The 25,492-nt window shown below is 35.7% G+C and overlaps 1 protein-coding gene across 1 annotated transcript in view; it reads right to left on the bottom strand.

Annotated features, from left to right (window-relative positions):
* LOC145691961 (protein takeout-like) overlaps nt 1-20,286 on the bottom strand; it is a 42,227-nt gene extending 21,941 nt beyond the window's left edge. The window contains exons 1-5 of the mRNA XM_081767258.1: nt 20,157-20,286; nt 11,824-11,916; nt 8,631-8,781; nt 5,253-5,386; nt 1,652-1,801 (exon numbers count right to left, since the gene is read on the bottom strand). Of these exons, the coding sequence (XP_081623384.1) occupies nt 1,652-1,801; nt 5,253-5,386; nt 8,631-8,781; nt 11,824-11,916; nt 20,157-20,241 (613 nt within the window). The 5' untranslated portion in view covers nt 20,242-20,286. The remainder of the gene's footprint in view (nt 1-1,651; nt 1,802-5,252; nt 5,387-8,630; nt 8,782-11,823; nt 11,917-20,156) is intronic.
* Between the last annotated feature and the right edge of the window lie 5,206 nt (nt 20,287-25,492).

The raw sequence follows: 25,492 nt of genomic DNA, 5'->3' as shown, positions 1-25,492 counted from the left end.
TTGCTTTTCTTGCACAAGAAAGCATTCATTTATAGGCGTTAAAATTTCACGAACATCTCATTTTTGCCAAAAAGTGACATTAGCCCTTTTAGATCCAAGTTACAGATATATCTTATAAAATAATGTGTGTGTTTCACCAGCTTTTCGCATACAGAGGAGGTACCTACAGACACCAAATGTACACAGATATATCTTCATTAGGTCTAATCGCGTGTAAAGCTGTTTATTTCGATTTTCAGCTCGGGAGCGATTGGTGAGAAGTTAAAATTTATTAACGTTTCTAGCTGATTCTCAGAACATCTTGCTTTTATGCAACTGGCATTACATGTTTGCTATACAAGCTTGCTTAACATTACAGAATAAATACTCGGGCAGTGGAATGGCTCTTCGGATTTGCCTTTAAGGATATTCTTCTTCCCATCTTCTATCAAGGAAAGTCACTGAATTAAGATCCAACAACGACTAATATTTACAGCTAGTAGTAAATAATTGTTTAGTATTTACGTTCTCTGTCAGCAGCGAGGCTATATACGAGGACACCGACAAATTTAAAAAGGATTCTTTATTTCTGTAATGCGTTTGATACTCTACCACTGAGACTCCAAGCCAGGACCTCGTGCAACATACACACTCGCGCAATCTCCTAGAAGAAAGAAGGGCATACATACTACATTCATTCGATGGGCGATGTGATAAGCGACTGTGCATGCAAGAATATCAATTATATCCTTTATTTTTCGAAGAAGGTTTACACCGAGAGATAACTGGCAGGGTATTGCCATGCTATTGGAAGTTGTTCCAATTTGAGATTGGGCTCTAGAATTTATCTGATTTAGTTATTAGTGAGGTTGCCCTTAATGCCTACCTACTGAAATCGCGTGTTGTTTCCATTGGCGAGTACCTGTCATTTGACCATCATCACACCTACTATTCGTCAATATATGCTGGCAGATTGTTTTACCTCGACTGCGCCTATTTGAGGAATGACGGAAACAATGATTAATAATCATAACTGTACAGGTCGTTTCTTTGTTGAACATTCACACCCCTTTCAAATATCACAAATACCGCAATGAGACGTAGACCTACAGTTTACGATTGAATCTAAAGAATCACCGGCTAAATCAGCTGATAAATAATAATGGAGGGAAACGTACTAAAGAACCTATGAATTTTTATTTCAAACTCATTTTATAGTAGCACCTGAATAAGTTGATAATATGTCGATAGCTTCGTGAGTTAGACTCTTCGAGATCCGAGCAGCAAAGTTTGGGTACCTCTCGTTTAACAAATCAACAAAGTGTTTCCTTCAGTAATAAAACCTGAAATCATGTACACCAAAACGTGAGAATGGCACGAATAAACGCTTCAAGTTTTGTTGTTTATTGGAGTTGGGTATGTAAACTGAGCAGTAAATATCTATATTTGGTATGGAAGTCTGAATGTCTCTAGATCGATCCACATTATTATATAAACTTGTGGTGAGCAACATTGTCTCTGTGTATTTTTTGGGGGGTTTCTCCTGCTGCTATAATTCCACGAATTCTTAGTTCTTCATTGGCTTTCATTTACTATCTGCCTCGCTTACTTACAAACCATGCTTGCTGGACACTACACAAAATAATAATAAACTTCCACTAAAGTGACTCACCTAATGACCTTTCTTGTTCTTTGTCTTCTTCTAACTCGTATTCTACTCTGTCAACAACCATGTCTACTTGTAAGCTATCAACTTCCATGAATATTCTTCCTCGTCGCTTTACTGGCTTTCCCCGTAGAGTGCTTTCAATAGCTGGCTTTTCTGAAATAAACAACTGCGTAAGTATCAGTTGGATGAAAGTCTTACAAGAAAAGGTAAGAATAATTGGTAGTGAATGTACTGCCCACACATCATCCCAAGGCCATGAGCCACAAACAACTGTTACACCTTGGCCCCTAAGGACTGTTGTGCCAACAGTTTAACTCTTTAAGAAATACTAGGTACGCAATCGAAAAAATGGCCGCATCGAGTAATCGGAAAGTAAGTATTCCTATCTTTCCATGTCTATGGAATTCATCTTCTGAAGTATACACAAAACGTCACTAAAAGTAATATTCTCCATAAGTCACTAAAAGGTTTTATGACACTCCTCAAGTATCACATTTCTTGCTACATTATCACAATTCAACATACTACCATCTTTATCTACAAATTCCTTGCGTAACTTACTGTTTTAAGGTTGAACACTATTGTCAAGGGATCTTAATATTTTATTCTCGTGAATTAAAAGTATTTTATTTTCAGTTGTAGAAATATCAAAGATTTTTTGTTTTGGTTATGGTATTTGTAATGTCAGAAAACATAGTCTGTGAATGTTGTAAATTGTCTGAAACGATGTTATGTGAATGAAAGCATTTTTGTGATTTTATGTTAACACCAACACATTGCAAAGGACAACATTATGTAAGTTATGTGAAATGTAGAGTGCTGACATGACGCCCCAGTTTAAGCAATTGGTTTAGTTAAAATCATACACGTGTGTATGATTTTGACCAGAATTTTGTGAGCCATGTACTGTAATGCAAGCATCTTTGTTGTATAAATACGTCAGGTATAAATACGTAAGTCTATTTGTCATGGTAGTAGAAGGAAAGTTAGTGAAAGTCAGAGAACAAGTTGGAGTTAGAGTCGTCGACAGACTAACAATTCAGAACAAATGTAATACCACGCTCTTAGTACATTAAAGACAGTTCTTGAGAATTAAGTGTACATGAAGAATTTTTAATAGGCTTGTAGTAGTAGTAGTGATACTTCAAAGATTGCTGCATTTTTTCTCAGTGGAACTTCTGGATTTTGGTAGTCACCTTCATAGGCGTTGCAGATACGATCCACTTCACCATTCCTCTTTTCCACTGAGAAATTGTCATACACTTTGAGTTACGTATCTAACATTTCGTTACACAAACATACACTTTACAGATCAAATACGATACGTAATACACGTTAACTATTACTTTAAAAGTGACTCTTATTCACACTTCCGTTTCTGTTATGCCAACTCAAAACAGTGGTGGAGAGTTCCCGAAAGTACCTCATAAGCACATCATAGGTGCGTTCATTAAACATTAGCAAGATAGGTAATTTAGGATGTATCTTGAGCTAATGCAAACAATCTGGGTTTACTCCAAGTGCTCTATTAGAAATAATGTTACATTGCAGACGCCATTTTAAAGGAGTGCCAACCTAGGTTGACATTATAAAGCAGAAAGGGTAATAGATAAAGAGAAGCGGTTTCTTGCTCTAGATTAAGCATCCCAAGAACACATTTCATCTCCATCCTTAACTTTGAACTAAAACGGAAGTGATAGGAATCCAAAACAGTTTTCTGTTCCAATATTGATCTACATGAAGCAAAACTATAAGAGTTAGTGAGATAGTTTTTTTTTTTTAATTGATTTAGCGTCCCAGGAATATATACCACCTTCTCTCTCTTAACCTTCTATTCAAACCAGAAGCTCAAGAAATCAACCACTTCCGGTTGTAACATTGGTCGCTACACAGTAAAACGGCAAGAAATCGAGAAGTGGTTAATATTGTAATATTTATTATTAATGTATAATGTAATATTAATAATGTAATATTTTGAGAATTAACATTGAAAATGGCTTCGACTTCCGGTTTTAATAAAGAGAGATTAGCTGGAAGTAAGATATATTCTTGGGACACTTAATTGATTGGTTTTCTGCAATCAATTAAGTGTCCCAAAAATATATCTTACTTCCAACTAATCTCTCTTTACTAAAAGCGGAAGTTGAAGCCAGTTTCAATGTTAATTCTGAAAATATTACATTATTAATAAATTTTAAACATAATAAACATTGGTTGTAACGGCAATACTAAAGTTTCTGACATGAGTGGGGAATAGAGCGTGAAGTGGAAAAGTACTATTAAACCATTAAAATTTGAATTTCAATGCTTCGTACACTACAATAAATCAAACACTTTCGCGTTGTGTAGCTGTGGCGCTGTTACTGTTTCACTTTTGAACTACTGAGACTAGTATGACAATTATATATATATATATATATATATATATATATATATATATATATATATATGAGTCTACAAAATGTATTGCGTTCGAAAAGTCTCCCCTCAGTAGATTATGCCTACAGATTCAGGAAAACACTTCACTACAGTAAATGTTAAAACGGTTTCCCTTAGCTTGAAGACAGATCAATTTACTCTACTCAATGTTTCTTCTCCAACTTCATTAACACTCTTTCTTTTTCGTCAGAACAGTAGATCAGTATAGTAGGTCTGGTTTTATCAGCCACGATGCTCGAAAACACGAAACTTCATAATTAAATCGGGTGCTACGTTGCGGTGGGAAGTAAGAGTATCTCGATACTGTTCAACGAATACCTGTTTCAAATTTTCTGTAATACTTGTCACTCTCACGAAAAACGTGTTTAACCAAGAATAATTGTTTTCCGTTGTTAACATTGTAACACAAATACACATTTCTATCGCTCAATACCCAACAAGAACTCTAGTCGACCCTCGAGAACAACAATTGGGTACAAGGTTACACGCATCATCTTTATTCCTAAGTATGCGTTTTAGTGGTAGCCACAAAAACCAGCTTTTCGGTTTTTCTAAATTAGTTCGGATTTCTACGAGAAAGTGGTTTGGTTTCGTCAAAAATTGGTTTCGGTTATAAACCCAATATGCTGTTTTACTAACCGGTTCTGATGCAAAACCAAATCATTTCTAAGTAAAAACACCGGTTTCGGAAAAAGGGAATGAAGTTGTTTTTATAGAAATCGGTTTTGCCCTTCCCTAAGACGTTTCCGTTAATATAAAAGTTAAAGTTAGTTCATATCTGTGTCGGAGATTTGCATAACACATCACACACACGTAGAAAAGTGTATGTTTCAATGTTTTCTTTGCAATAACAAGTGTCTACATTCACTATGGAGTGGAGAGACTTTTTGCACGCACTTAAGAGTTTTATGACTAGTTAATAATGTTTTTTTTTTTTTTTTTTTTAATTGCATTGATGAGTTCAGAAGGTACTTCATAGTAAAAGCTTTCTGTGGGACGTAAATTGATATGTGGTTTTCTATTATATTAATTTAATAATTTGCTTAATCAATCAGTTTTGCGTTAATGTAAAATATGTATCATTAGATCTGTAATTTTATTTGATAATGGCATGTAAGTTCAGTATTAGAGATATATGTATAAAATAGTTAGATGTATTACTTACTGAGTGTTAACACACATTTTCCTGTTCCAACAAGTGGTAAGAGTAGTATCTGTCCTCGAATGTCGTATTCTCCTTCTACACTTAGTATTATGTCAGACATCGTCGAATTTAATTCAAACTTATTTAAGTTACTCCTGAAAATAAAAAAAGCATATATATAGGGTGTTTCAAAACAACACCGACAAGATTTGGGAGGTGATTCCTGACACCAATGCAAGACAAAAAGTATAGAGCAACCTGGGTGCACAAATGCTTTCTTTCGGAGTTATATGCTGCCCAAAAATATGAAAAAATGAGTTTAAAGATTCATAGCTCCAATACTATGGAATCTACCGCAGTCGGGCCAAGACTTCACTTAGGAACTAGCAACAGCCATATCCAAATATCTAGGTTTCAAAATCCTGCGGTACTCACGCAATTTTTATAGAAGGAGTTTAGTACGGACATATAATTTGAAGTACACACGAACTACCTCCATAAAAATTGTTGCGTGAGTACCGCAGGATTCTGAAACATGGATATTTGGATAGGGCACATACTACGTAGTTCCTAAGTGAAGTTTTGACTCCGATTACGGTATGTCCCATAGTATTGGATCTATGGATTTTAAAAGTTTACTTTTTCATGTTTTTGGCAGCCTACTACTCCGAAAGGAAGCATTTGTGCACCCAGATTGGTCTATACTGTTTGTCTTGCATTGGTGCCAGGAATCATCTCCCAAACGTTGTCGGTGTTGTTTTGAAACACCTCTCTCTCTCTCTCGCTATATATATATATATATATATATATATATATATATATATATATGTATATAATATGTTATCTACTACGGTACAAATATAGCATCATCAATAAATCAAGTATTCGTGGTTAGGGTACGACTAACTATTCACTTTCACTAGCCAACTTTCTATTTCAGGTGCTACATAATACTTTGCGTATATCAAAAAAAAAAAAAATAAATAAATAAATAAAAATAAAATAAATTAAAACTTAAAGAGAATATTAAATCGAATGATCATACATTAAAGACCTTCTGTATTTGGCAAGTCTATTTTTTTTTTTTTTTTTTTTTTTTTTTTTTTTTTGCACACTGTAGTACCATTCACGTTCAGTTTCAAGGTCAATGCTTGTCTGACATTAAGGTTACATATCTTATAAAAACGGACACTCTTCTGTTATGAACATGCGATATTTTTAGAATTAAATCTAATATAGATGGTTTTGTAACATATTCAATTATCTAGCCTAAATCCTGTATTGGAACATGCAGTATTCATTGCCAGAAAATAACGAAAAAAACTTCGAGAAATTCTACTTTTGTTATACTTTCTTATTGATACTAAACTTTATAGTTACTATAGATAGTTATGAAGAAGAAAACAAGAATTATCCTTTTCGGGTGTGAGTTGGGTTTTGCATGAATACCTAGATATGACCTCCCATTTGAAAAAGTTAAGAACTGTATTGATTAACAAAAAAAAAAAAAAAAAAAAAAAAAAAAAAAAAAAAAACCTTTGTGGTCTCTTAAACAGAGTTAAGAAAAAACAATCGAATGTTCCCATTGCTTATTATATTCTATAAATCTGAAACATGAGCGGTATCCAAAACAGCAAAGAACCATTCAAGGCTCTACAAATGTGAGACTGAAGAAGAATGGACAATTAATTAAATCAGAAAGAATAGTATTGCACGTAAATTTATATATGAAAAAGAAAGAGATATTGCTTGGAATTTTTGTCGTTTCGTTCGTTTTAGACGAAAGCGTATCCTGAGTGACGTGATAGAAAATATAGTGAGAAGAGAAAGAGGGGTGGAATGAAAAAAGTTACAGTTAATTACTTGGAATTTAACGTCTCATTTCATACTCGAAGCTAAAGTATATGAGACGTGAACCTACAGCATAACGTTCAATAGGAACCATTTGAACTTCCACCTTAGATCAAACCCCTGTATCTCTCGTATCCAAAGAGAGATTGCTAACCATTGATAGACAATGTTAGCAGTGATAAATAAATATATCTGCACCAATGGATTATATGGGGAATTATTTTTCGTTTCAATCTGAAATGAACTAAAATATTAATTGTATGGGTAATATTAACAGTGTTAAATTCTGCGCTATCTTTCGTTCTAGTCCATTGACTTATATAGGAGATTAGTTTTCTTTTTATTATGAAGTGAACTAAAATATTAATGGTATGGGCATTGTTAACAGTGTTAAATATCTGCGCCATCTTTGTTTTTAGCCCATTGACTTATATAGGGAATTAGTTTCCTTTTCACTATGAAGTGAACTAAAATATTAATAGTATGGGAAATGTTAACGGTATTAAATATCTGCGCCTCAGGTTTTAGCCCATTGACTTATATAGGGAATTAGTTTCCTTTTTACTATGAACTGAACTAACATATTAATGGTATGGACAGTGTTAACAGTGTTAAATATATGCGTCATCTTTGCTTTTAGCCCATTGACTTATATAGGGGATTAGTTTCCTTTTTACTATAGAGTGAACTAAAATATTAATGGTATGGGCAATGTTAACAGTGTTAAATATCTGCGCCATCTTTGTTTTTAGCCTATTCATTTATATAGGGAATTAGTTTCTTTTTTACTATGAAGTGAACTAAAATATTAATGATATGCAATGTTAACAGGGTTAAATACCTGCGCCATCTTTGTTTGTAGGCCATTGAATTATATTATTTTCCTACTTTCCCCAAAAGGTACTAAAATATTAATGGTGTGAGTTTCTTGATTTCTTTTTCCAATCTATGTCAATATATCTTACTAGATAGAAAAATAAAATTTGTGATATGCTTAATTTAATAAAATTTAATTAAGGAAGTATTAAATTTATTTATAGTGCAAATTAAATTTGAAATATGATATCATAGCTGGCAATAATACAATGATGAGTTGACTAGACATGAAGAAGAAATCAGTGCAATTATATAATTAAAATTCCGATTCATTTGAAAGAAAACAGAAAGATAATGTTCCATATAAATCAATAGGCTAGATTGATAGATAAGTCATGATGAAACAGATCAGCTGATTACAGTGTTAATGGAAGATTTTTAGTAGCAAGTGATCTCTAGTAATGACATATAATGATGATCTTTATTCACTATGTCAAGGGAGTTACTACGGCCCCAAATACTCTGAAACTATTTTGTCGTTTTGGTATTTCTAGTATGACAGTCACTATAAATTTCTCATCCCAAACAAAAAGTTTTTTTTTTTTTTGCTTAAGAATGAAAAGCAATAAGAAAAAGAATAAAAATAAAGAATTCACAACTTCGTGCAACGCTACCAGCAGCAATAATATAATGATTAATCGTTTATATTAAAATACACGAACAAGTACTTACTTTATTGAGTGTACTTTGACTTTACTCAATCCGATGACCTTTACGTTTGTGAGTGTCAGTTTTAAGTTGACAGGAGAACCTTCTCCACTTGATATGGACAACTTTGGTAAAAACAGAGGATCCAACGGGTATAAGCCCAATTTTGTAACGCCTATAGAGGAAGAATCACAAATTAATATATTTCAGAGCTTTAAAATCCATGTATACAGAAGCTTTCAATTTACTGGAAACAGTTGAAAAAGTACAACTTGTGAGATTATAACAATGTTATTGCACCATCTTTCGACCCAGAAAGCTCTGATGTGACGTGAAATGGGGTCAAAACGATCGTGAACGGTAGCAAGTGAAATATTGTGCCATACGCGTGCACTGCATTACTCTGCTCTGTGAGAGATTATGGAGGCCCCAGATTCTTGTCTCGAAAGTGAATTACAGACTTTCTATTATGCTTAGATCGGAAAATGCTTCTCAAACTACATTACGATAGTTTCAGCCATGTGAATGTGCGCATTACTATCCTGGAATATGGTGTCATTGCTCGGAAACAACACCTGAATCTTAGTATTCACTTCGTCCCCTAAATTGACGACATAATTATGGTCAGTGAAGCAACCAGTAAGCGTCAGTATGAAAACCAGAATGCACCACCGAGTCGCCACGGTACTGAATAGAAACACTACGGATCGCATGCTTTTCTTTGCATCCGATACATACGAGTAAACGCTCTTCATAGTTTAAAATAAGATTAAAAATTGCTTATCCTACGATATCACATGTTTCCAGTCATAGTTTCCAGTTCACGTTACATGTTTCCGGCACCTTTGGCATCATGATAAAGCGTTATGGTACTTTAATAGCGGTTTTACCTATGTAAACCGACCCCATTCTCCCTTAACCGCCCAGGCATAGTCGTGAAACATTAAGCAAACCAAATCAAACCTAAACCGACCCTATATCCATGTCAATGTAAGTATCGGCTAAATATGATTGTCCACACAAACTGTTGGAGGTGCTGTTTCAGTTCTTCCTCCAATTGCACCAGAGTTCCATAACGATTCTAAGTGACAATCTGCCTTACTGCTCGAAGCGACCTGTCACTGATGGTTTTCTTCTAAGGGTGATCCTTTTGTCGGTGTGGTTTTGCTGTAATTTTTTGTAGGCCGTCATCACCTTACGCCTTGTCCCTCGCCATGTAACCAACACAGCTCCATTTTTTTCAAGCTTGTATCTCATAACCTAACTGTCTAATTTGAAAATCAGAGTGTTTCACAATTTTACCTTATCACCGTGTATTCAGTTCACTGCGCACTATTGTTCTACTACTCCTCATGCAGTACTGAGTTAGTTCTGACACACCGGCACAATGAATTTAAACGATGTTCTTCGTATCTCAGAAATAAATATTCCATTCATAAAACTACCTTATTAGGTATTGTTTAAGGGTTTTGTCGTTAGAGCATTTAAAAGTTCTCGGACGATATTTTCAAAAACAACTCAGGCGTTTTTATTTGGACACTAGACTCTCACTAATCCGGCCCTCAGTAGTCCGGGCTCTCAGTAATCCGGCGCATATCCAACTAGAAACACGTGCACAATAAATTATCGTGCGCATGCGCAACAATGCTTAGTTAAACAATGCTTTATATACTGTACGTATTCGAAATTGTAGCATTCTTTACAGTTCGGAATCATGTGTTAGAAAAAGGAAATACGTTACGCTAGACCTCCAGCAGAAACTCGAAATTTTAAATAAATTAAATCGAGGTTCTTCGCTGAAAGCCATTGCTGCTGAATTGCAATGTTGGACGAGCAACTATTTATGACAACAAAAAGAAAGAAGATGTTATTCGACAGTACTCAATACAAATGGATAGTGAGTTGGGAAAACAAAAGATTATGCGAAAAAGTGAGAATGAAGAACTGAACGTAGCTGTTTATAGATGGTTCATACAACAACGCAGTAAAGCAAGTCCAGTCAGTGGCCCGATTATAAATGTCAGACAATCGCTAATCCGGCACCCATATGTGCCAGGAATGGCCGGATTAGCGAGAGTCTAGTGTATATCATGAGTAAATATTTCGTTAATAATCCCAAAATGCAGCATAAATCATTTTTCCTGAAAAAGTCTATAATTTGGTAGTTTACTCTTGCGGAGAGGAGATTTAATTCGGATTATTTTCTTGAAAACTGTTCAGTTGATTTTGTTCTTATTTCCCAGTTAAATATTTACCTAACAAACCTACAATATGACATAAATAACTTCTCATGAAAAAATTCCTAAGGTGTAATTTGCTCTTGCAGGTGTTTTTTCTCAAAACACCTCTTATAATTTTGTACATATTTAGCAAATAAATGTTTTTGTAATAACTTCAGCATGACATCATTCAATTTAAGATGTAAGAGCAATTCTTTTTATTTTCTTCTTTTCTTGCTTTAATTTGCCATTTTAAATTGCTCTGTTTTTTATACACATCTTTTTTTCTAAATTTTACCTGCCCAACGCGAGAGAAAAATAAATGTAGAAGCTACGAACTGGGAGTCGAACTCAGGTTACCCCTCGCAGTCTTCATTCAAAACCACTCGAACACATCTAGTAACTTAAAGCAGACAGTGAGAAACGGCAGACGAAAGGACAATATTGTAACGCATGTTGATATGGAATTCTAGCATTCTTTAAGCACCGAGGTTATATGAGTCGCAGCTACCTTTGGATCCATAGCTTTGCGGGGTATTCGAGCCACATGAGAACCCACCAGCAATCGAACCCGGGTCTCCCGCACCAAGGCTCGTACGCTGGCAGTATAGTTACGATGAAACTAGTGAACAACTTATAACAGAAGGATTTTCAAAACAATTTTAAAATGCTACATTAGGCATTGTAAACTAGAACATTCCAGCGTGCATGAACCCATATTTCTCGGCTTTATGTAGTATAATAGTTCAGGCACTAGTATAGGCTGTTGTCCATCATTGGAGAGGACGTTCAGTGCATCGATGCTAAGACCATTATATTTAGCTTTCAAGACTGGAGTACGCTTCTTCTTCTCCTTAATTCAGAGAATTACACAAATGCATCGTGGCACAAGATCAATACCGGAAAGTATCTTCCCGAACGAAAATCTAATCCAAAATAATGCTGCGTGACTACATTTACACATCAAGAAGGAATAAAGAGGCAAGACACTCACTTACCCTTTGATAACGGCAGAATTGAAGTTTGGACAGCATTTTTCAAGCATTCGTCAATATTCGGATCACTTCTGTGACACAGAGGAAATTCGGATGCTGCAAAATATAAAATAATATTAATATTAATACTAATGGAATGGAAAAATATGTACTAAACTGTTGATTCGTAGATTGATTTGGACTTAACATTTTATATCAGCATGGAAACCAGACAAGATGTAGATTTACGGCTTAGCGTTTGATCAGAACTGCATGAGCTCCCACCGACAGTCGAATGTGGATCTGTCGAAAGTTCTCATGATCAAAAATTAAATTTGGGCATAAATTTGTTCAAAATTAACTATTTCTATTATATGTGCCACGGTCTTGGACAAGTCCGATTTGACGAATACTCCGAGAGGCAGCGCTGAGACCGCCACGCCGTGCAGTGTTGTTTGCTTCGGGAAGGTTCCGTGGAAGAACATTATTATTTCAATAGAGGTAAGAGTCCGTTTTTAGTACCGTGCTAACTCAGAACATTGCCAATTGTTTACAGCAATGTACGCCTTATTTCGTGTCCGTCTAGGAACACTTTGTTTTGTAAGTGTAATTTCAGTATTTGTGATTCCATGGCTACTAAATCAATATCAAGTCTAGTGCAGCGAAATACGCCAGGTCTTGTGTAGGACTGACTGCAGAAAACAAAGATGTTTTCATTTGTTATGTAATATCGATGTAGATTTCTTTTTTTTAAGTCACAGTACAGTAACACTGTTTATCTTGTTATGGACTAAAACTTTTCTGCTTGGAGCTTCATTACAACTTTGGAGATTATCATTTTTACATTTTATCTTTTGATCTCCATCTTGCACTTTGGTTATTCTACTTTTTGCTTCAGCCATGTTGTGTAGTAATATTTGAGTTCTTATAGTGCAGTCGACGTAAGCAGTCGCAAGATTTATTACAGGCTTATAGTAGTATCCTAGACTTGGCGTAATTACCTACACGTGTTGGTAAATACGCCACCTTGTAACATTTGTTTCTTTTAGCTTGTGTACAAAATAGAAGTAAGTCCCATCATTACCACATCCTTTCCTACACGCGGAAAAGACTACTCTGCAACGGACATGCCTTTGTGTTTCATAAAAAATAGGGCTATAAAACATCCAACAGCCTTAATATGGCGTATTTACCTCCACCTACCTTATAATTCTTTGCTCACTCCGTATGGCAATTAGTGCTGACCTTGCACCTAAACCCCATCGGAAGTGTTAGTATTAATGTTAGTGGCTCTGTAAAGAATAGATTGGACATTTAATATCGATGATTTTCGATAATTTTTAGATGTCATTCCTTTCCACCCCACTCGAATGAGGACAAACTTGAACTTAAACAGCATAGGCAGTGTCGTTATGCATATGAGTAACCTCAAAACTATGGACTCGAACGTAACTATCGATTGTTTTCTACCATTTTTACATGATACCCTTTTTCATCCCCCTCAATCATCATAGCGAAAATTGTCAATGTAACCGCGGAAGATCGCCGCGGACGCAAACAGCTCCATCTTAAGGTTGACAAGCATGTCAAGTGTAATGATTCTGTACATCTGAGGCTCTTGGTATCCGAATCCAAAAGTCTATCCGTGGAATCGAACCAAGAATCTCAGGCGTAGAGTAATTTTAATTGCTTTTGTAGTTACTTTGTTATTCCGTGATTGGATCGCACAGACACTCACATTTACTATTATGATTAAACTTTTTTTCACTCACATTCACAGTGTCCATTATAATTGACTTAAGGATTTATATCCATATTTCGAGTTTCTTCAACATTAATTCACTTCAGAAAGTAGACATATCTTGTCTTTTTACTTTTTTGTGGTATTGAATGACACTAATTCAACAGGGATTAAACAAACACTGTTGAAGTTGATTGATTAGGTTAATTATTTCTATTTTAACTAAGTAATATTCTTGAAAATAACTACTAAAACTATATCCTAATTTGGCGCCGAAATTGTCTCAATCGTTACTACATCGTTTGTGTAAAACCAAAAGTGAGAAATTCGCGTATCTCGTTACGCCACAAACTTCCATTTGGTGTCGATGGGTTTCGCTTAGGTTTTGGCTCTTGGGTGTAGTCTAGGACTAGGGCGATTGAAGCCAACTTGTAGTATTCATAACTTTTAGCCTACGACTAAAACTAAGAAAAAAGTTAACTTATCTATTTACGAGTACATTTACAAAAGAACACAGGGGCCCTGATCCAAACAATTTGTCATGATTAAACAAAACTTGGGGAATTTACTCTCTATGAAGCTCTGAAAATAACATATTTTTTCAAGTTTAATTGCCCTATTTGACGACAGCAAAGAGCACATATTCTTCCATATGATGTCATGATTCGGCACTTTGTTCTGAGTATAGAAGGACTTGGATGCTGCGGATCAAAGTTGTAAGATCAATGGCTCTTTGGCCTAAAATTTAAAACAAACTTATGATAACAATACCCTTATCTATTTACGTATACATGGAAACAGGACAGTAAGATCCATAAATCTTGTCCAAATGGAACACAATATGCGGATGCGGATGTGGAATTTATTCTCCTCGACGCTCTGAAAAAATAATTTTAAAATTTATTCGTAACAATTAAAATTTATAATGAAAATGAAAATTTTAATCTTCAACAATTACTTTAAGATATATAATTATATTGAGCTTAAACTATCGAGATGGAATGTTCTTTTAGAATTCCGGAAAACCTCCACCCCTGGAAAAATGAGTTGCCATACTTGTATATAGTTTATTTTATCTGTTATCATATATTTTTTGATTTTTAATTTATTGTACATTGGAGGCCCACTGTAGATAAATTGTAAAGCTCGTGTATATTTCTTCCAAATAAATAAATACTACATGCAAAGCATTGATTGTTTCAAGCTGATAAATTTTATGTATTACTATTCCCCTTTGTTCCCCTTGTATGTGTAACTAGCAATGGCGTTACTTCAACCTTATGCCCCCCACAGCCCTTATTTGTGCGCCCCTACTCGTTAAGTCATATTTCATAAGTGTAAAAAGTATGTATCTTTAATTAAATTCAATACAAGAACAGGTAGTAATTAATAGTTAACAAGAGAAAACAAGAACATTATAAAATAATACTACTACAAATTGTTACTGAATTTCACTGAATGTTCATTACAATTCTCTGCGTTTCTTGACGGAAAGAAATTCTTGTGTTAATTTGTTCAAGTCCAGTTTACAGGCCCAAATGTTTTCAGTGCTTAACAAAGCCAGTCCACTCAACCTAGTACTTGACATCGTACTTTTCATTTTTTTTTTTTTAAATTAATTTCAGCTTCGAGAAAGATCTCTCAGCTGATGATGATGTCACAGGTAAGGTCAAATGCAGCAAATAAACAGTGAAAATATCAGAAATGCTACTACCTAGCATTTTAGTTTCGATCAGTAGGAATTCAGCAACTTCTCTGATACTTGATAGTTTTCTTCATTGGATCTCGTTTGAAACTGCATTTCGGAAACAAAGAATTTCTGTAGCTGTAGTACTAGATATATCTCCCTCATACTTTTCCGAATACTTAGCAGTGGATTCCACTAGATGTCTGTTAGTGTATTCTGTTACTGTTAGGATGGTGGGGCTTAGAAAGAAGTTTTCTGTTATTTGTTTCATACTTTGAAATCTATGCTTGGTTTATAAGAAAGGGGCTTGGTGTCTAAAGCACGACAGAAAATCTTTATTTTAAAACATTAAATTGGGCCCATGAAGTCACAATCTGCATTCAGCTCATCGAAGAAAGTTTTCACTTTTGTTTTCCGTCTTGCAGAAAAAGACGTTCCTACTTGCCGCATTCTGGCAGTTTCTTTAGCTTCAGCTATTAATGCTTCGAAGCTATCTCTGACATCAGTGAGACCATGCACAGCATTTTCTAAAAGGTTACATGCCTCAAAAACGCATATTCTTGGATCTTGTCAAGTTTTGGAAACAACATTTATGTGTTCCAAGATTTCAACATTTTATGTTCAGTCTTTGGCAAACAAGCATTAATACAAAATAAAATGTAGACATATTCTTCCGTAAAGCATATGCTTTAGCGATTTCTCCACTTTTGTTCGATGTTACAATTATTTCCATAAGCAATTTGAGACCAAAGTGTAATTGATTTTAATTGCCAATTAGGAATCAAACCTGGATAACCACCTAGTAGGGCAAGAGTTTTTGTAACAATGCAATTTTCTTTTGCACTCTTTCTTAATGCTTGCCATCTAGAAGCTATTTCTGTAATGTCAGACACGCGAAGACACACAGTCAGTCGATTACCAATTCTTGTGTAGCCAGGTCAAAAGCCATATTTTTCTCCACTGAGCGATTTTATTGTTTCGCCCACTACATGAAGATCTCCACGGCATTTCTGCCTGTGAACTATTCAATTAACGACAGTTTCTTTACTAATTTAGTGATACGACTTTACATTCGCGCTGCGGGGGTTTCGGTATTTACGCGTATGATAACTAGATAAGTTTATTATTATTGTTTAATTGTAGAACGAAAATTATGGGTCCTCCAAGTTGTTCCAGTCATCCTATTCATTCTATGCTAGACCGGAGGGAAGAACTACCGGTACTTCATTATGTGGGGCAATATGTCTCTCTGCTCCGCGAAATAGGGAAGGAAAAATTGAAAAATTATGTTAGTTTTCAGATCGTCATGAAGAGTAAATTGTATGTTTTGTTTCACTACCACAAATTTTATGGAGTAGCTATTCCGCTCCTGCTCTTTTGTAAATTCTAAATGGATAACTTAATTTCTTTAGTTTTTAATTGTAGGTCAGAGAGCAATGGCTACTGCAAGTTTTGATACAATCGTTCTAGTCTTTTTACGCTAGACCTAAACGTTGAAAACCTAACCTAAAACATTTTGGTGCCAATTGGCAGGATTGGGAAGCTAGAGGCAGGATTGGGATAAACGAAAATTTTGAGCGCACAAACGTTTACAAACGATGCACTAGCGATTGAGCCCGGTCGAAAGTGTTGAGAAGAGTTGCCACGTAAACATCCCCTCAAGTTAGTTTTTGAATACCTTAAAATTGCTTAGTGCACAAACGTTTGAGACTATTTTGGTGAAATTCGGAAGAGGAGGGGAGAGGATGTGAAAAATTGCATGTATGATTTTCTGTAACACCTTTCACTGGTACTCGTCTGCACCTCCTAGCAATATGGGAAATGGATAAAATTTGCATGTTTACTTTCGATTAACTTGTTAATTGGAGTTCCACTTCCTTGTCTAGTACCGAGATTAAATGGGGAACCATTCAGTACTCTAGTTAATACAAGAAGCAAGATGGGAAACCCGAGTTCTATTCTTGGTGGAAGCTCATTTGGTTAGGATTGCACGCTAAACTGTAGGTCAATGTCTTATATATGTCAATAGCATGTTAAATTTCAAACCCACTAACCAACCAAAGAAGCAAGTACCTTCATTGGGATTCCAACTCGTGACCACACGTACTAGTCGTTTGTGTAGATAGAACTAATAATAATAATAATAATAATAATAATAATAATAATAATAATAATAATAATAATAATAATAATAATAATAATAATAATTATTATTATTATTATTATTATTATTATTATTATTATTATTATTATTATTATTATTATAAACAAACCAAAATAGAATTCACTGCTATTCCTATTTACATGGGCTGTTGCAAAGTCAGATATCTCTGATTCAAGTAACTGATATGTGGTCAACATAGGGATTCTCAATGTAATTCTTGTATGACTTTCTGGATAATAATAATAAAAATAATAAACAAACCAATAATAATAAACCGACTGGTCACTGTGGCTCAGTAGTAGAATGTGTATCTCTGGTGCTTCGGATTCTTGGTTCGATCCCTGGCCAAGCAAGTTTGTGGTGGACAACATTGTGTCCGTGGGGTTTGTAAGGGCACTCTCATTTCCTTCCACTTTCTCATTCCACTATTGTTCCATCATGATTCACTTGCTTTAAACATCGTCTCCCTTAGTTTCAAGGGGCATAATACATGGGACGTTAAAGGGCAAGATTTCTTTGCAAACCAAAACAGAATTCACTGCTGCTCTGCATTGCAGGGCCTTTTGCAAAGTCAATTGTTTCTGAGTCATTTAAAGTACGGAACAAGAATAAACGGCCTAAAATTCCACTAAAGCTAATGACGTTTTTGGTCGTTTATTCTTGTCCCGTACTTTAACTGATATATAGGCAGCACAATGATTCTCAATGTAATTTTTATATGACTTCCTGAACAAAAAAAAATAAAATAATAATAATAATAATAATAATAATAATAATAATAATAATAATAATAATAATAATAATAATAATAATAATACTCTATTGTCATGTTCTGTGACGAGATTTGGTTTAATATGAAGATTTGATGGGAGTGATTGAAAAAGAAGTTTGGCGTTGCTTCGTACTTAAGCATTACAAGATTCGTACATGGGATTAATTATCTTAATTAGTGCCGTAGTCGTTAATCCAGTTCTTTTGGAGGCGTGATGCTGTGGTGGGAAAAGGTGCATATTGTAAGAGTGAATCTTTTGGTGGTTTCCATACCCTCCAACCAGTGGTCGAAGTGGGACTGTATGCTTTGGTATGTCATACCGCCTCTGGTTTTTCAATGATGAAGAGAGACCGCCTCTGATTTTTCGGTGATCAAAATATACCGTCACTGGGAAGTGGATGCTAATATACGATACCTTTAATAAATCCATTTTTATACACAGTAATTGACGAGTAGCTTTACACGCCAAAGATTTTAAGTTGGCAACACCAACATTTTTATTTTCTTTTTTCTAATACTCTTATTTTCTTTTTAAAATGAGGTGTCTACAAAGAAGTTCACTGCTTGCTCCTACGCAAGAACTACTTGTTGGTTGTATTTGTTGCACATAACAGAAAGGAATGAGTCATGCGCTATGGGCCCAATTCAAATAAAAGACATTGTATTGAAGATGCGACTCGTTTAAACTGATATCGGAAAGTATTGTTGAGTTTTCTTGTGTCTTCAGAGGGGGGGCGCGGTGGCTCAGTGGTAGAGCGTTCACCTCTGGTGCTTGGGATCCCGGGTTCAATCCCAGCCCCCGCCAAGTGAACTTTGTGGTGGACAAACATCGTGCTCGTGGGTTTTCTCGGGGTTCTCCCGTTTCCTCCCACTTTCTTCATTCCACCATTTCACTCATCTCTCATCATCACCGTCTCCTTTAGCCTAACCGACATAACCGTGGGACGTTAAACTTAAAGATTTCATTTCATTTTGTGTCTTCAGAAAGAAATACATAACTGAGTCGTATTTAGCAGAAAAATATAGTTTAAGCAATGAAAAAAAGTCTGTTGTTTTGCTTAGATACGTGGTTTATGTTAAATCTTTTGTATTGTTTGTTCTTTTATATTAAGCGTTTTATATTTTGTTATGTCATTTTCAACTGTTTGTTATGTATGAATGTATCTTCTTGAATTAATGCATATAGTTGCCGTATTTTGAGCATAGGTAGAATTAGGGGTTGTCTGTTGTGAGGCCGGACCTTTCGGAGGTCTGGAATAACCTTCAGTCGAGTTCTCCTGTGGGAAATTGTTAATATAAAAACTCGAATTTTGATCCTATCATATATAAAATATGAAATGAAATCTCTGAGTTTTACGTCCCACAGTTGTGCCGGTTATGCTAAAGGAGACGGTGATGATGAGTAGGCCTAATGAATGAAATGGTGGAATGAAGAAAGTGGGAGGAAACGGGAGAACACCGAGGAAACCCACGCACACGGTATTTGTCCACCACAAGGTTAACTTGGCTGGGGCTGGGATCGAACCCGGGACCCCAAGCACCAGAGGTGAACGATCTACCACTGAGCCACCGCGGCTCCCCTTTCATATGTAATTCTTTATAATGCAACATTAAGGGATATTTCTTATTTTTCTCAGAAAATTGGGGGTGGGGTTTAAAGAATCTTTATGTCCTCGTAACTACGGAGAAACTCTTTCATGGTTTTGAGTCATTATGTAAATAGAAATGCAATCTTTCAGGCAATATACCCTCACTATATTTCAACATTTCAACAACGAGTCAAAATGGTAATAAAACATACTGCCTCTGCTTTTTTTCCAATTCGAACACTGCCTCCAACTGCACCGAATTCAAGCCCCGGTGGCACTTCAGAGACCACATTAATACTAGGTCTTTTCGATCTTCTTCATAACCTCGATGTTGTATAAGGATGTAAGATATAAAACTCAAACTAAAAAAAATGTATTTGAATTGCTACTTAAAATTTACTTACGTAATTCGGCAGATGAGCTTGAATATCTAACGTAGATCATGCTGAGCAATAATAAAGTTCTGCTAATAATTCTCGTGAGGAACATCTCTACTATATTTAAAAAATGAAACGTTCCGTCGAAGACTTTAAGTGCAAGTGTACCTGAGACAAAAAATGCCATTGACTTTTATATTCTAAGCAAAACAATGACCTTGATAGAAACTAACAGTGACATATGTTCTCAACCATTACAAGTGCAAACGGAAATATGAGATTTACATTTCAACTGACAGGCAACTAACTATACGCAAGTATACAGAATTTTCCTCGAACGTTATGCGTTCATCGTTGTTAAGTAGTGTCAAGTGCCCCTGTATGCATCTCACGGTGTAAATGTACTTTTCCTTCTACGTATGACTGGCTATTTCTCTCTAAGAAAATTCCTGTTAAAAGGTAAACATTAGTATGTTGTGTTATTGTTCGGTATTGATTGTGTAATACCTTCTTAGAAGTAACTTTGATTTCAAACTACGCACCAACCAATACAGGCAATTAATATTCAATTGACAATACCTTCCAATTTTAACAGTGAGAAACTTTACACCGATGAGGAGGTGCTTGCAGCAGAAACCAACATCATAGCAAGAGAAATATAGGAAATAAGCCTCCTTCTTCTCATAAAATTTTCAAAATGGCATGCAAAGTCATTTTGAAGGTTCCGTAATAATTACTCTTTGATTTTATTCAAACTAATAGTCTACTGTCTTTCTTTGGTAGGAAGAGGTAATCTATGTAGAAACAATCCAAACCTATGCCAAGCAAACACAGTCAAGTTTGTCAGCATCATTGTTACCCACCCACCTGAGATCTTGCTTATATTAGGAGAGCCGTCTGAATATATATATATATATATATATATATATATATATATATATATATATATATATATATATATATATATATATATATATATATACCCAATCTTGATTAACGTGAGAACGAAAAAACGCAAAAACAGCCTATCCAGGGGCACACGGGTCTGGATTCCCACTACCTAAACTTCGTTAGTCGACATATATTTCTGTATTTTCTTTAGCCTGGATTACTAAATATTTTCTTTCAATACGTATATTCGTAAATTTTAGTACTCATGGTTATTTATTTATTTATTTATTGGTATTAGGGTCTATATTATTACTATTTTATCTGCGTGGGGGCGCGGTGGCTCAGTGGTAAGCCGGTGGCAATAGGCGAGTAGTCTCGGGCGTTCGGCTTCAGATCATGAGGTGCAATCCACTGGGGGTTCGAATCCCTCTGAAGAGCAACGTCGGAATTTTAACTGTCTGGATATGTATGTGTTCGTGTCCCTGTCTAATATGGCAAAGATCGAAGAGGCCTTGTACACAAGGTTGCTCAGGAAACTGAGGTATAATCGTTCACCTCCGGTTCTTGGGGTCCCTGTTTCGATCCTAGGTTGCGCCGTGTGGACTATGTGGTGGACAAATACTGTGCTCGTGGGTTTTCTCGGGGTTCTGCCGTTTCCTCCCACTTTCTTGATTACACCATTTCATTCATTTCTCATCATCACCGTCTCCTTTAGCCTCACCGGCATAAGCGTGGGACGTAAAACTCAAGGATTTCATTTCATTTAATTATTTTATCTGAAAATGTGTGCTATCTTTATAACATTTTACTTAAAAAATAAATATTAAAATGTATGTATATCTGCATACCTGAATTACAAATCTGACGTCATGAGGAAAAAAATTACATACCAAAAGAATTATATGTGAGTAAATTGCTTTATTGATATTATGACTGCATACTTAAAAAGAATAAGAATAAAGCAACTAACAGATGTGATATAAAATTAAAACGAATGAAAAGTGGTATTAATCAAATTCTTCATTTTTCCTGATTGCTGAAGACACAGCACACACAGTTGCAGTGCTTGCTAAAGTTCGTTGTCATTCTGCTTTTGATTGATGGACAATAAGAACACACTTTCCTTGTTCGAGGGGTCGGGTGTGCCGCAGGATTAGTGAGGGAAATGCCCGGAACTTTGCAAATCATCATACGAAGGTTACATCTAAGTGATGTGGTTGTAAACGAACTTTCATGTGAAGTATAATGAGCTCCTCCCAGTTATTCCATTAACTTCTTGAGTTGAATTGATTTTGATTTTAAATTTAACGTCTCTTTCAGCAGCGAGGCTATATGAGATGGGACCTACTGATTGACGTGGAATCCGAGCATAAGCTCCCGCCGGGAATCGAACCCGGGTCTCCCACGATAAGGGCGCGTACACTAACCAGTTAGCCACGGAGAAACTCGCATGAACTTTGTTTCCGAAGCTATTAGGCAGTAGATGACGTAAGCGTTCGCAAAACAAATGTTCAACATTCCAAAGAGCACGCATAATGGCCATTCGCTGGCTCTTTCTACTGCAACACATATTTTGGCCCATTTGATCCATAGTGTCTGCTGTTCCCTTCAACAGCGAATAATACTGGGTATATGCGTGATTCAATTCAATTCTGGTGTACTGTGCATAGTAGAGAGAAAGGTAACAATGTTATTTTCCTTTGGTTTGTAGGAAATAAGTGTCTTTTCTCTGTCAAACAGAAACAGTCTCTTACTGGACTTACCTTTCTGTTGCAAAGTGTTTCAGATTGAACAGAGATTCATTCTTATTGTACCAAGTGTAGTGAGGTTGAAAGGAACTCTAGAAAGGACTTCGGGTAGATTTATCCTTGTAAAACATGTGGCAATATTGCTGTTTGTGCGATGAATTAGACATCGTAACCTCCTTCACGAAATATTCTGAAAGAGGTTACCCTCTGGCCTGCATTCTCTTACCAACATAAGTCATTCCATCTATCATGTAATAGTTTTGGTGTCCTAACCATCGCTGTTATTTATCTCGTATTTAGAGGATTTGTTTTGAATATATTATATACTTAAGGACATTTACCTCGAAAACCTATTGTTCATCAATGATTACGTATTATACGATCTCGGTTTGTACTTAGTACGATAATTCATTGTAAAGACATTCCACAATTCTGAAAAAGTGCAAATCGATCGTATCTTCTCCTGTTTATGTGTGTGTCTTTCTCGTCAAATCGAATACAAGTCAAAATGAATTCAAATCGGTAGCTGCCCATTACACATTTGTAACAACATCTGGTCTACTTATGGTCAAAATGTTCAATATTACTGCTGGAGCAGATGCAACTGCTGTTTTCACAAACACTTTTATGTTATTAATACACTAGCTGAATATTTCCCTTTCTTCGCATAGGGGCTCTATTTGGAAGTCAACGCTTGTGGGAGTATCACTATTAATTTAATCGACCGCACAAACTATGGATTTGACACTAATATCGGTCATTTTGGACTATTTTTACATATCTCGGTATCCCCCCTTGCCTGCTGATCCCCGGCTCGCATATAATGGTAGCTGAAGTTATCGCTAACTTATCGCTAATGGAAGTGTTACCATTGATCTCACCGATCGCGAAGACTATGGATTTGACACTAATATCGGTCATTTTCCACTACTTTGACATGTCCAGGTAAACGCCCCCCTGGTTCAAAATTTGAAAAAAAAAAAACATTCGTCTTGGTCTGGGGCCTGGACCAAGGTGCCCATGACCCAAATTTGGTAACTCTTGGTCCACTCATCTGGTCCCCAGGCCGCACACAGACACACAGACAGACACATAGACACAAAAACAAACTATTTTATTTATATTAGATTATTTCTTCCATACATGGCACTGGCACTATACACAATGAACGATCGATTACTAGTGCTGTGATATTTCAGTGAAAGACAGGAAAGTTTTGAAAATACCCTCGTATATTTTACTACATTCCTTAGAACACTATTTACTCTCAAGTAGTGTTGTAATCAGTTTCTTTTCCTCCTATTAATTTCTATTTTCTGCACGGGTATTGATAACATTTCTTCATTGACTTTTTATTATAGGTAGCCAATTTTTTATATTCTCATTTTTCGAATGATTACAGTCGCTTTTATTCCCTTTCGTAAGTCTACATTTAGTGTGGGAAATTTACACTTTGATTTAGAAAAAATTCCTACCAAGCTGGAAATTATATCATTCGATTCACTGTAAAATACTGAATAACACTGTAAAACCCCACCGAAATCCACCTTGAGGAAACTTCTACAAGGTGGTTCAAAAGTCACTGAAAATAACAAATTTGTTTTAAACGGACGCTGCATGAAAATATTTTCCCAGCCTGTCATAGAAAGCTGGAAATGGGATAATTCAATTCTTTTCATAGCACTAAATAGCATAGTAAAACCCCACTGAAATCCACCTTGCGGAAACTTCTACAGGGCAGTTCAAAAGTCACTAATATTAGAAAAATCACGTTGAACGAAGGAAGAATTCCATAAGCATAAAGTCACCAATTAGCTTTCCACCATTCCTTCATTTTGAACACACAATACATCACGATACTTCATACATTACTTTCCATTTCATCATCACTGTTCTCACTGTCTCTAGAACACACGCTGCTTTTAAGGTACAATCTTGATTTGCCAGTTTCCGTTGCTGCAGTCTCCACAGGATGTAACATATGTCAAGCCATGTTTTTGGCAGCTAATACCATTGTTCAGCATGGATTCTTTGATGTAGATTTACATTTGCATCGCACAATGTTTAGAAGTTCAGTGGGAGCTGGATCTAAATCAGTTTGTACGGGAACAAAAGTGTCGTTGTCCATCAGCCATCCCCATTCTTCTGGACGGAGTCACACTGGAGAGTTTTCCACTGAATAATTTGCAGATAGACATCTGAAAATTTGCAGACGTGCAGCGTTTTCGGTTGGAGGGCTTTTTTCCGGAGTCATAGTTGTTCATGATGAACCTATCATCCTTATATACATTAGAAACTGCAGAGTGTTCAATGCTTTGGATGTAGATAGAAGACGCAACAATGTTTCGATCACTTCCTCTTTGCTGATGTCCATTTGAGAGAATCTGGAGGATGTCTTTTGTTTCCTAGGAATGGGTTATTTCTCGTAACGTAGTAGACTCCCCAATACCAAATAAAGCGGATGTATCACAGCCACTAAGCGCATGAATTCTAAGCAAGTGAGACGATACATCTTTAGTTAAAGTCTCTCGAGTATTGGCGCACACTGAAAAGGTAATGAATGTTAGGCTGAGCAGATTTCGCTGTTTCTGACAATATATATCAGACATACGGGGCTGATGATAGCAAAAAAGTAACACTAAAATGTCTATATCGGAAACGTGTACCTGAAGAAGCGTAACTATAGCATGACGTACTATAGTATAATCAGCCTCATTTTTGCAC

Source organism: Thermobia domestica, chromosome 8, assembly GCF_964235325.1.
Source record: "Thermobia domestica chromosome 8, izTheDome1.hap1.1, whole genome shotgun sequence".
Lineage (NCBI taxonomy): Eukaryota > Metazoa > Arthropoda > Insecta > Zygentoma > Lepismatidae > Thermobia > Thermobia domestica.
This window is presented reverse-complemented; position numbering and strand designations above follow the sequence as displayed.